The sequence below is a fragment of the Doryrhamphus excisus genome, linkage group LG8, assembly GCF_037039965.1.
Source record: "Doryrhamphus excisus strain RoL-2023G ecotype Guam linkage group LG8, RoL_Dexc_Guam_v1.1, whole genome shotgun sequence".
Taxonomy (NCBI): Eukaryota; Metazoa; Chordata; class Actinopteri; order Syngnathiformes; family Syngnathidae; genus Doryrhamphus; species Doryrhamphus excisus.
The window spans coordinates 20,830,001-20,842,238 of record NC_136364.1 but is presented as its reverse complement, the minus strand read 5'-3'; the positions used below and the strand labels follow the sequence as shown (position 1 = coordinate 20,842,238).

Genomic DNA, 12,238 nt, shown 5'->3' with positions numbered 1-12,238 from the left:
CTGATTAGCATCCTGTCCGCTAAGTGGTTGATCAGTAAAACTCCCGCTGATTAGTCCTTGTTGAGGCGACAGTGATGAAAAGTTACAACCTATTTTTCAGACTTCAAACCAGTTAATGAAAACATTTGGAGGACAAGCAGGACAATACAACTACTACTGAGTCCACCAAACCAAAAATAGAAAATCAATGAACTACAGAAGATATATGTCAAAAGGCAGCTTAAAAACAACACAGCAAAATGCCAGGAAGAAATCATATCTATCTGTCATGATAATAACCTAAATCAGACTCATTTGTAATGCCATTTGATGTGGATCAATTTCAATTAAAAATAAGGCAATGGATGCTTATCAAAAAGGAAGCAGCTGTTTTTCTGTAATCCGCATATTTCAAAGCAAATTATAAGCATTTCCCTTTTAAAGCCTGAGGATAACCAACTCTCTCTTTGAGCTTAATGAACATTTCCCAGCGTTACCAGCGGTGTCATGGGAAAAGTGAGTACACTGGGAATGGGAGGACAAGACGATGTACTGGAGTTAAGTGAATCTCATGTTCTTTTAAGTATTACCTCCAGGGAACACATCATAACACCTGACAACGAGCATGCACACTATTCTGTAGTAGAGACCGTCCCACACTATATAGCAGGGGTCTCAAACACGCGGCCCGCAGGACACTAGTTTGAGGCCCCCACCTTGATATGAAAGTTTAATGTTAGTGCGGCCCGTGCAAGTTTGATATGCTGTATGGTATCATGTACCCAGAAAAAATTATTATGTTTGATTAATGTTCATGTTAAAGGTTAAATAACTGTTAATAGTTATCCTCCCTATCCGTGTGGAAGTGGTAAGTTTTTGGCTATTGAAGTTTAAAGGAAATAACTTCAAGGCTAACGTTTAAGTCGCTAGCGGTCTAGTTTGCGAGTTAGCATGTGTCTCAAGACCCTGCAGTTGCGCAATATGTTGTAAATAAAAAAAGTATAAATGTGACTATAGTCGTGTTTTGTCATGTCTGCAGGGATCTAATAATGCTTTGTTAATTTTAATTTGAAAAAAATAATTTGACTACCCACCAACTATATGTGGTTTCTTAAGTTTTTATTATTTGCTGTTTTATTATTATTATTATATTTATTTATTACTGATTGATTTTCTTTATTCTTGATTTGTTTATTTATTTTTCATCTTATTTTGTGTAGAAAAATAAAAAGTAAGATATTTGAGAACAGTGGAATGTTTTATCAGAGCTTTTATTGTAGAAAATTTGAACCAAAGCAAAGTTTATTCATTTTTCTGTTTTTAATAAATATGTTTGTGTTTTTTTTTGGAAAACCTGATGCGTCCCAGTCTCACCCAGACCCTAGCTCCAGTGGCCCCCAAGTAATAAATTGAGTTTGAGACCCCTGCTATATAGCTTTCTTTTCAACATATATTTTTATTTATTGAGTGTATTGTTTTGGATGTCACTTAGCCGTCAGTCCATTGTTTGTCATTCAAACTACCTTTTTATTATTAGCTTGTGGAATAATTTTCCATCCATTCATCTTCTATGCCACTTAACCTCACTAGGATTGCAGGCGTATGCTGGAGCCTATCCCAGCTGTCACAGAAGAGGAACTTATAGTGTGTTAGAAGTTTACTTTTTGGTCAACATTTTGATGCACAAAACAAGCATTGTAGTAGGTTCAGGTTGGCATGCATGCATATAAACAGATGAATAATATAAGGTTATCATAGTCAATACTGCTGTCATCAGTGCAATGTATTTTATGCTAGGTAGTCTTTGACACCATCCAACATGACAACACACACACGGTGATTAATGTTCCATACACTTCACCGCAGTTAATGTATGGCGTCATCCACATTATTAATTTTAATATTGTCATTTATGCGACCAAATGTCGAAGTCTTTACATGGTTTAATCCCATGAAAAGAAGCCACAGTATTACCTTGGTGTTTTCAGAAGGCACTTTGCGTCTGCCATGGTGTCCTCCACCGGTCAGGTTATTCCTCAAAGAGATTAAAACAAGCGTCGCCGCGTTAACGTGCCCGGGTCACGTCTCTGGTCCACATATCCAAAACACGGAATCCCGGACCACCTCACTGTTGAGATGGACCTAACTCTGTGTCAGCAGTACCGGTCATGAAAATAATCAGAACCCTTAGTGATGTAGAATCACAAACCAATGGCAGCAACTGACACGCGCCAGTCGCCAAGTGCCGAGCGCACGCGAGCAAGCCCCTCTCCCACGAGCCACGACTCGAGCGAGCGCGCGAAGGAGGAGAGAGCGCGCGCACCTTGATGCGCACGAGTTGCGAAGGGACATTCGCCACGCGCAATCCGGAAACAAATCGTCCTTATGTTTAAAGTATTCCATGTAAAGTTGCCGGTACTGAAATGTAGTCGAATTTAGGAACAATTAATGAGATTAATCAAGCAGAAAATTTTATAAATTGCTGTCCTGAGCAGTCTTAAAAAATACTGCATCCAAGTATTGTTTGATTATATATTTTGACATTAAATTGATTGTTTGCTCATGTGTTTTATTATTATTTATTATTATTGGCCAACCAATCAGCTCCCTATACTTTGCATCCATCTCTGTATGATTAGTCTGTTTATGTATTAAAACACATTTTATTAGATCACTTATTCAAGACATTTAAGACATTTTTATTTATACACCATCTGGCCAAAAAACTTCACATACTGTAATATTTACTTGAACAACATTTATTTATATTAGTAGTAGTAGTATTAAAACAAAAGGAAGATTTGAACCAAAAACATATCCTGTGTCGGAACAAGTTTCCACACTGTCCTCGTTTTAATGTTTCCAACAATCTCCTTATTTTTTATATTTATTTACTTATATTATATATTTTTTTAAAATAAAATCAAATAAATAAAAAATAAAATAAAAAATAAAATAAAAAATAAAAAATAAAAAATAAAAAATAAAAAATAAAAAATAAAAAATAAAAAATAAAAAATAAAAAATAAAAAATAAAAAATAAAAAATAAAAAATAAAAAATAACAAATAACAAATAACAAATAACAAATAACAAATAAAAAATAAAAAACTGTATGCAATATTAATTCTACCACTTTTCCTCAAGAGGGTCGCAGGGGTGCTGGAGCCTATCCCAGCTGTCTTCAGGCGAGAGGCGGGGTACATCCTGGACTGGTCTGTATGCAATACATTTATCTCAAATATGAATATATTTTTTAATTTCCATACTCATCCATGAAAACAGACATATCTTTGTGTTTTAGCCTTGACAAGATATTCACACATATCAGCCTTGACTTATGTTTTTCTCATGCTTGTCGTATGCCAATAATTCAACAACATCTTTTCCAGGACCACAGAATGTTTCTTTGGACATGGTTGTTTGGCAAATGAGAAGCTAATCACTGCATCAGTTAATAACATGTTGCCATCTCGAAACATAATCACCCTTGCAGTAATTATCCAATGGGAGTCTCTTCATTCATCTTGTGCAGCACAACTGAAATGAACCCTCGAACCCACGACCACACAACCCTTCTGATTGAGGCTATGTCCATATAAATACTGTTTGATTTACTGATTGAAATACTGATTGTTGAAACACTTATTTTTCTAAATGCAAACATTTGTTTGTTGTCCTTAAATACTGATCTTTTGGAAAACTCCGGCTTCAGGTTTTGTGTGTGGACTTTTGTCTTATTGCCGATAGATGCCCCTTGCAACATGTCCACATATCCATCTACCGTTTGACACCCCTGCACAATCCGAAGCTCCATTGTTCCACCGAAGGAAAAAGCACCCCATATCATGATGGCGTCCCCTCTTCTGTGCGGTGTGGAAAACATCTCAGGGATCTTCTTGTCATGCCAGTAATGTTGGAAGCCATCAGGACCGCCAAGGTATTTATTTTTTTTTATCATCAGACAATCAAACTGTCTTCCACCTTTCGATATCTGGTGGAAACACCAAACGTGCAATTTTGTGGCACAGAAAAAAGATCTTGTAGATGCTGACACTGATGTCTGATGGTTATTGGACTACTCTCGGCATCGATAACAACCTTCAATTGGGATGACAGACAGCCAATTTTGTGCTCCAGTTCAGGGTTGATGACTTTTTTTTGGGGTCTAGTACTTTTAGGTAATCTTTTAAGAAGTTCAAAATGATTGTCTTACTGCGTCCAACCTCAGCAGCAATGCCACGCTGCTTTGGCAGCTCAATAAAAGCAGTGACCACATTCAAAGAGAGAAAGATGTTTTGCCTTTGCCATCAAGAGATAATGACATAATGACATAGATAAAGAGTGTGAATATTGTATTGAATCCTAATTTTGACAAGATTTTGCATCAGCATCAGGTTTTCCAAAAAAAACCCCCAAAAAACGCATTTATTAAAAACAAAAAAATAAAAAAAACTTTGCTTTGGTTCCAATTTTCTACAAGAAAAGCTCTGATAAAACATTCCACTGTTCTCAAATATCTTACTTTTTATTTTTCTACACAAAATAAGATGAAAAATAAATAAACAAATCAAGAATAAAAAAAATCAATCAATCAGTAATAAATAAATAAATATAATAATAATGAAAAACTTAAGAAACCACATATAGTTGGTGGGTAGACAAATTATTTTTTTCAGATTAAAATGAACAAAGCATTATTAGAGCCCTGTAGACATGACAAAACACGACTATAGTCACATTTATACTCTTTTTATTTACAACATATTGCGCAACCGCAGGGTCTTGAGACACATGCTAACTCGCAAACTAGAGAGCTAGCGACCTAAACGGTAGCCTTCAAGTTATTTCCTTTAAACTTAAATAGCCAAAAACTTACCACTTCCACACGGATAGGGAGGATAACTATTAACAGTTATTTAACCTTTAACATGAACATGAATCAAACGTAATAATTTTTTCTGGGTACATGATACCATACAGCATCCATATCAACATTAAACTTTCATATCAAGGCGGGGGCCACATTTGGCCCGCGGGCCGCGTGTTTGAGACCACTGACATAGAGGATTATAAAAACTAAGAGTAAATATATGTAGTAGAGCATAATTTATAAATATACAGTATATACTACTACAGCCATTCAAATGAGGTACTCAATCACTAGAATGAGGCACAGGAATATTTATATTTTATTTGCAATGTCTCTGATGGGCAGACATAATTTCCCTTCGTGGGTCCATTAGTGAGACCAGTACAAACTCAGAAGGGGGTAAAGGGAGCTGTGACCTTCAGTATACCATTACGATACTCACCGAGACTGAACAAGACAAACGGCGCTGTGTGGGGCTGGCATGTTCTCCCCATGCTTGCGTGGGTTCGCTTTGGCTACTACAGTTTTAGTTGAAAAACATGCAGATCCGTAGGACTTAATATGTGCCCTGTGATTGGCTGGTCACTTGTCCAGGGTGTAACGACAACTCTCAGACAACACAAGGTCAGGGAAAAAAACATGGATGTTCAAGAGAAGACAAAGTAACCTCAACTCTTATACATATATAAATACTCCTATAAAGTTAGCCGCACAAATCGGAACTCTTATGATGACCAATCACAGCCTGGAGGCGGGCCTTGTGTGACTGTTTTCACGGCAACCACCGAATTAAAAAAAATACAGCTGAATAGGTGCAGATTCTGGAAGAACTAAAAAGCTTTATGTGCTGGTTATTGTGTGTAGCTGCTCTATAGGAGTCCACACCTCAATACAAAGGGCTGAAAAATTAATATAACCCAATTAGTATAACCCAAACACATCCAGAAGATTTTATAACACTTTAACAGTTAAAATAAGACAAATAATTCCAGGTGAATCGTGACAATTACTGGTGTTAATAAATAAATAAATAAATAAACACATACACAAATATTTTTTAACCCAAAGCGGCTCCCCTGCCAAAAAGTCGGCCCATCCTTGGCTTAAACGGTGACCTAAATCGAATATCGCTCTCTCACCTGCAATGTCTAAATATAGAGGATTAGAGTAAAGAACATGAGGACAGGCAGGATTGGTACAAAGCCGGAGGATTTTTTTTTTATGTTTGATAATTTGGATTAGATTTCACGATACAATGATACATTTCGATACCCCAATGACATGCACTTGAATTCTAAATCAATCTCACTTTTTGGAAGAGCATCAAAATGAGGTTGCCAAAAGTAACTGATGCAGTCCTTAGAATCGTTTGTGATGCTAATCCAAGTACCTTACAAGTGATACGGGATTTCCTAATCACCCCCATCACTCTGGGTTGCAAAGGAAAGAATAAATTAAATTAATTATTGTACAGTGCAGCAGCACGGCGGTCGAGTGGTTAGCGCGCAGACCTCGCAGCTAGGAGACCGGGGTTCAATTCCACCCTCAGCCATTTCTAGGTTAATTGGCGACTCCAAGTTGTCCATAGGTATGAATGTGAGTGTGAATGGTTGTTTGTCTATATGTGCCCTGTGATTGGCTGGCGACCAGTCCAGGGTGTACCCCGCTGGTAGAAAATGAATGAATGAATTGTACAGTGCATTAATAAGTCGGTATCCATCTTTGTGGTAGGGCTTCGGTGTTTGGCTTGGTTAAGCCGGAAACCAAGACTAAAGATCCTGGATAGGTTAAACTTAATTGGTAGTCCAGACCCCATGAGTGCCTTTAATGTGAAGTTTAATCACACAACTCGATGCCACTGATGTTGCTGACTGCAGGAATGGTCATCAGAGCTGTTTCCCTTGAAGTCGTTTCAGAGGATTTTGCAGTGCACCCAACCGGCGTGACTGTACAGGGCAGATGGCAGCCAGCATGTATGGAGTCATGTAGGTGAGTGGTTTGCTGATATCAACATTGTGGCTAGAGATGGTGGCGGGGGGTTATGGTATGGGCAGGCGTATCTTATGGATAAGGAACACAGGTGCCGTTTATTGTTGGCGTTTTGAATGTACAGATACCATGACATCCTGATTCCCATTGTTGAGTCATTCATATTTTTATATAACCCATTTTTTATATAACCGTATTTTTATATACGCAAACGTTCTAGTGCCTACAGTTCAGCTCATAAAAGACGGTGAGTGTTTATGTTACGCGCTAACGATGGATCTACGCGATCGATCGATAAGCGCTGCGCCCGAGACAAATCGATCGATTTCTGTGCTCACGATCGATGGTATATTACTGCGCCCGGGATGGATGTGTGTAGTTTGTTTAGATGTCAACAGGTGGCAGCACTGAGCGTTGTTACTTACAAGAATCAACAAGAAGTCCATGCATGCAAATTTCAAATCTTTGATTAATTGTCAAGCAGTTCACTTTGTTACCGTTCTCGGCGGGGGGGAGTGTGAACCCTAACCGTAACCCTAACCCTAACCCTACCCTAACCCTAACCCTAACCCTAACCCTAACCCTAACCCTAAGCCTTAACCCTATCCCTAACCCTAACCCCTAACCCTAACCCCCTAACCCTCACCCTAAGCCTTAACCCTATCCCTAACCCTAACCCTAACCCCCTAACCCTAACCCCTAACCCCCTAACCCTAACCCTAACCCTAACCCTCACCCTCACCCTAACCCTAAGCCTTAACCCTATCCCTATCCCTAACCCTAACCCCTAACCCTAACCTCCTAACCCTAACCCTAACCCTAACCCTAACCCTAACCCTAACCCTAACCCTAACCCTAACCCTAACCCTTAAACCTTAACCCTAACCCCCTAACCCTAACCCTAACCCTAACCCTAAGCCTTAACCCTAAGCCTTAACCCTATCCCTAACCCTAATCCTGTCATTGTATGCAATTAGCATACCCCTATGCTACCCCTAACCCCCTAACCCCTAACCCCTAACCCTAACACCTTAACCCTAACCCAAACCCTGACCCTCACCCCCTAACCCTATCCCTAACTCCCTAACCCTAACCCTAAGCCTTAACCCTACGCCTTAACCCTATCCCTAACCCTAACCCCTAACCCCAACCCTAAACACCTAACCCTAATCCTAACCCTGTCATTGTATGCAATTAGCATACCCCTATGCTACCCCTAACCCCCTAACCCCTAACCCCTAACCCTAACCGCTTAACCCTAACCCTAACCCTAACCCTAACCCTAACCCCTAACCCCTAACCCTAACCGCTTAACCCTAACCCTAACCCCTAACCCTAACCGCTTAACCCTAACCCGAACCCTAACCCTAACCCTAACCCTAACCCTAACCCCCTAACCCCTAACCCCTAACCCCTAACCCCTAACCCTAACCGCTTAACCCTAACCCTAACCGCTTAACCCTAACCCCTAACCCCTAACCCCTAACCCTAACCCTGTCATTGTATGCAATCAGCAGATCAGCGCAGTGTCAAAGCATCGGTCTCCAGCGCAAGGCAGTTATATTGTGAGCGCAGAAATCGATCGATGGATCCATCTCGGGCACAGTGCTATCGATCGATCGTGCAGATCCATCGTAGTGCGTAATATTTATATTTTTGTTAAGTATTTATAGTCTACATATATAGTCTATATAAGTCTATATATCTGACAGGAAGACCAATGTCACTTATGATAGGTGTGAATGAATGAATGGTAATGAATGGTGTAATGGTGTAAGTTGTATTTGCAGTATTTGCTCTAGTTTCTGTCAAAAAGCTCAGTGCGGAAGATTTGGAAATAGATCAGTCTGAAATCACAGCAGCAAAAGACTTCAAGGCTTTGGGAATTTTTTTTTAAAGAGTTGCATAGCAACAGTGATTCTTATCTAATCGTATCCCAAATTAAGGCGACAGACTAATAAACAATTGATTTTTGAAAGTATGCACATGTATGAACACACATTTTTCTTCTTATCTTTTCCTTCCTCATAATCTAAGCCTACCTCCCAATACCGTCTTTGTTGTACTTCACACTCCTTAATCCATAGACTTTTCAGAGAGGAGAACTAATCCATGGCACATTTTCTTGAAATAAAAGATAGAAGGACAATTAAAGTGGAGATGAAAGCACCGAACATCTAACGTGAGTTAAAAATAAAAAATAAAAAACCTCGAGAATCAGCAGGAAAGCAAGAACTCACTTGTCAGACTCTTGTCACAGTCAGGCTATTTCATTTAGCGGATACAAATCAGAAAGCTCGTCACGGGGAAGAGCGAAAAGTCAGACATGCTCGTGACTCTTGAGTGGTTGTATCATGAAAAATATATTTATAGAACATCAAAAGACCAAAGGCTACGACGCTGCATTTGCCAGTCTGTGAATTCGTGGGATTGGTCAATCAATAAATAAAAAGCCCGTTTGATCCAGATTGTACACTGCGGCTGCTGTTTACATTCTGAGCCTACTTTGGCTGTAACAGTCATGACATGAATATCTCAGTTTATTTATTATTATTTATATTTATTTATTTGATGTTTTATTTGATGTCAAGCCGACAGCAAATCAGTCATTTCTTAAATTATTATGCCCCTTTTTGGAAGGCAACATCATTTTCATTCATTCATTTTCTACCGCTTTTTCCTCACGAGGGTCGTGGGGTGCTGGAGCCTATCCCAGCTGTCTTCGGGCGAGAGGCGGGGTACACCCTGGACTGGTGGCCAGCCAATCACAGGGCACATATAGACAAACAACCATTCACACTATTCACACACCATTCACACACATTCATACCTATGGACAATTTGGAGTCGCTAATTAAGCTAGCATGTTTTTGGAATGTGGGAGGAAACCGGAGTACCCGGAGAAAACCCACGCATGCACGGGGAGAACATGCAAACTCCACACAGAGGTGGCCGAGGGTGGAATTGAACTCTGGTCTCCTAGCTGTGAGGTCTGCGCGCTAACCACTAGACCGCCGTGGTGAGTTTGAGGCTCAACCCTCTGTACTTGCAAGTCTGAGTAAAATTTGAGCATGCAGACACTATGTAGCACTTTTAGTGCAGGAGGAACTTTTGTTGTGTGCGGGGTTGAGTCGGACTCCGGATGATTTGTGACGTGTGAGTGTTTTTGCCGCGCTTGAAACAAGCACAGACGATGGAGTCGGCTGCAATCTGCGCTTCAGAAAGCAGCGGATGTGACTGGAAGGGGCCCCGGCAGAGGTGGATAAACCTGCTTTTCATTCAGGTTTTCAGTTAATAATGAGAAAAGACTAGAAATAAATGCATTGTGAAATACAAAATGTGAGTTGTGGATACCAGGGTTTTGTTAATGTTCTGGTAAAACAAGCATACAGTAAAGTCTCGTTATATCGATATCGGTTAAAACGAATTACTACTTATTACGATACTATTTTCATTTCCCGGCAAATTTCTAGTCTTTTATGATATAATTAGCTCCATTAGTACGATACACGGTTATTATGATAATCCGGTTACTACGATGCCCTTTTCATCTCCCGCCAGCCAATTTGGTCTGCTTATATCGATACAAAAGCAGCTTAAATCAATCTCTGCTTAAGGATTTCAATACCAAAAAAGAACACGGCGAACGGCTGCTTCCAGTCAACTTTATTTTTCACACTTCCACCACCAGAGTGCAGCACACACAGCGGAAAACACCCGTCCCTCGCGCCTACCCCTCCGGGTGGCAACACCTTCCCTATCGATAGTTCCGGGGTGAATTATGTCCCGGTAACCGGTAATCACTACAGCGTAAGTTTATTTTTATTTACTGTAGTACAAAATGTATTGTAGTACAAAAGCATGCTAGATACGCAATCCATGAACTCAAGGAGAAAATTACATGCCAGATCAAAGATCCGCCCACTTTTAATGCAGTTCGGCGCAGGATCGGATATATTGATAGTCCGGTTATATCGGTATTTTTTCCGACTCCCGAGAATATCGATATAACGAGACTTTACTGTATTTGGTTTTGTTTGGCTTGAAATAAGCTAAGCTTATTTATAAGCTAGGTTTCAAAGAAAGGATGAAAGATCAGCATTGTATGTGTAAGAACTGGTAATTCATCACTTCCTAAAAGATTCAATTATTTAGCCTCCAACGTTTGTGCATTTGGAAATGAGCCCTAAAAGACGTTTGAGATGGCTTCGTATATTTATTTAAAAACAGTTCAACATTCTCTTGCCACATTGTAGATTTCTCCTGAGAGCAATTGAGTCATAGAAACAAACACTGGAAAAGAAATCATGTTCTCACATTAAAAAAAAAACAAAAAAAAAAAACAAGCAATTTCACACCACGGCTAAATCCTTTCAACACATACATCCAGTACATGGAACTCAACAAGGGAGCATCTGTGATCATGAAGCTCCATATTTACCAGCTGACAGTTCTTGGAAGCAATTAGAGATAATGGCCTTGTTAATCAGTGTAATCACAGCCCCCGCTCACCTCAGTTATTCCAGATTTATTTTTGTTTAACATATATCTATTTCTCTCTCTCTTCCCACCTGTGCTCGGAGCATAATGGAAGTTTATGATTACGGGATGTGGTCATTATAACTGTATGAAAAGGTTAATGATGGTCAGAGTGATTGGCTCTCGTCTATGTACCAATAATGCTGGTTAGAACACTCATGGCTCTTGTTTACATCGGGACGAATGTAAATACGCTAAAATACATAAACACGAGTCGGTATCTTTTTCAGAACAGCATTGTTGAAATAATATTCCTATATGGTTGATGTTTTGATTCCCATCATCTCTTGTTTAATGAACAAGATCTATATTCAGATATCACATTACATTATTATAATAAAGAAAAGAAAGTTGGGGACAGATTGGATTCAATTTACTGCTGACAGGAAGCAGCAGGTTTGTCCTTGCAGAAGCCAAGCTGCTGACAAGCATGCTGGGTAATAATTGAATAATTATACGTCTAAGTTAAGTCAGTCAAAAGAAAAGAAAGGAGGAAAGAGGAAAAGATAGAGAACTAGAGGTAGCAGAGATGTGGATGCTGAGATTGTCATTGGGAGTGACCGGGATGGATAGGATCAGGAAGGAGTACATCAGGAGAGATAGCGAATGTATTGGTGGAAGGATACTGCGAGAAATTCAATTAGTAGACTGTAATATATTGTCATAATTTTTCATTGTACACTTATGAAGAATAATGTAAAAATCCCATTTTATTTGGTAAATTTTTTTTTTTCGCATCGTCTTCTGAGTGTCTCATGACACCCTGTTTACCAAGCGTAATGTCACAGATTTTTTTCTGTTTTTTTTTTTTTTTTGGTGAGGCCCCCCGAGAAGGGTAGTGAAAAGGCAAAACCGCCAC

The 12,238-nt window shown here is 39.4% G+C and overlaps 1 protein-coding gene across 6 annotated transcripts in view; it reads right to left on the bottom strand.

Moving 5' to 3' along the window:
- Positions 1–12,238, bottom strand: part of sphkap (SPHK1 interactor, AKAP domain containing) — a 104,330-nt gene that overhangs the window by 32,794 nt on the left and 59,298 nt on the right. The window contains exon 1 of one of the 6 annotated variants that reach the window (XM_058079044.2): positions 9,081–9,163. The exons of 3 other annotated variants lie outside the window; for them this stretch is intronic. Coding sequence is in view for 1 of the 3 variants with exons in the window: in XM_058079042.2 (XP_057935025.2) it covers positions 1,954–1,988 (35 nt within the window). In the remaining 2 variants the exon portion in view is untranslated. 2 more of the 6 variants (XM_058079046.2, XM_058079042.2) reach the window with 2 other exon arrangements.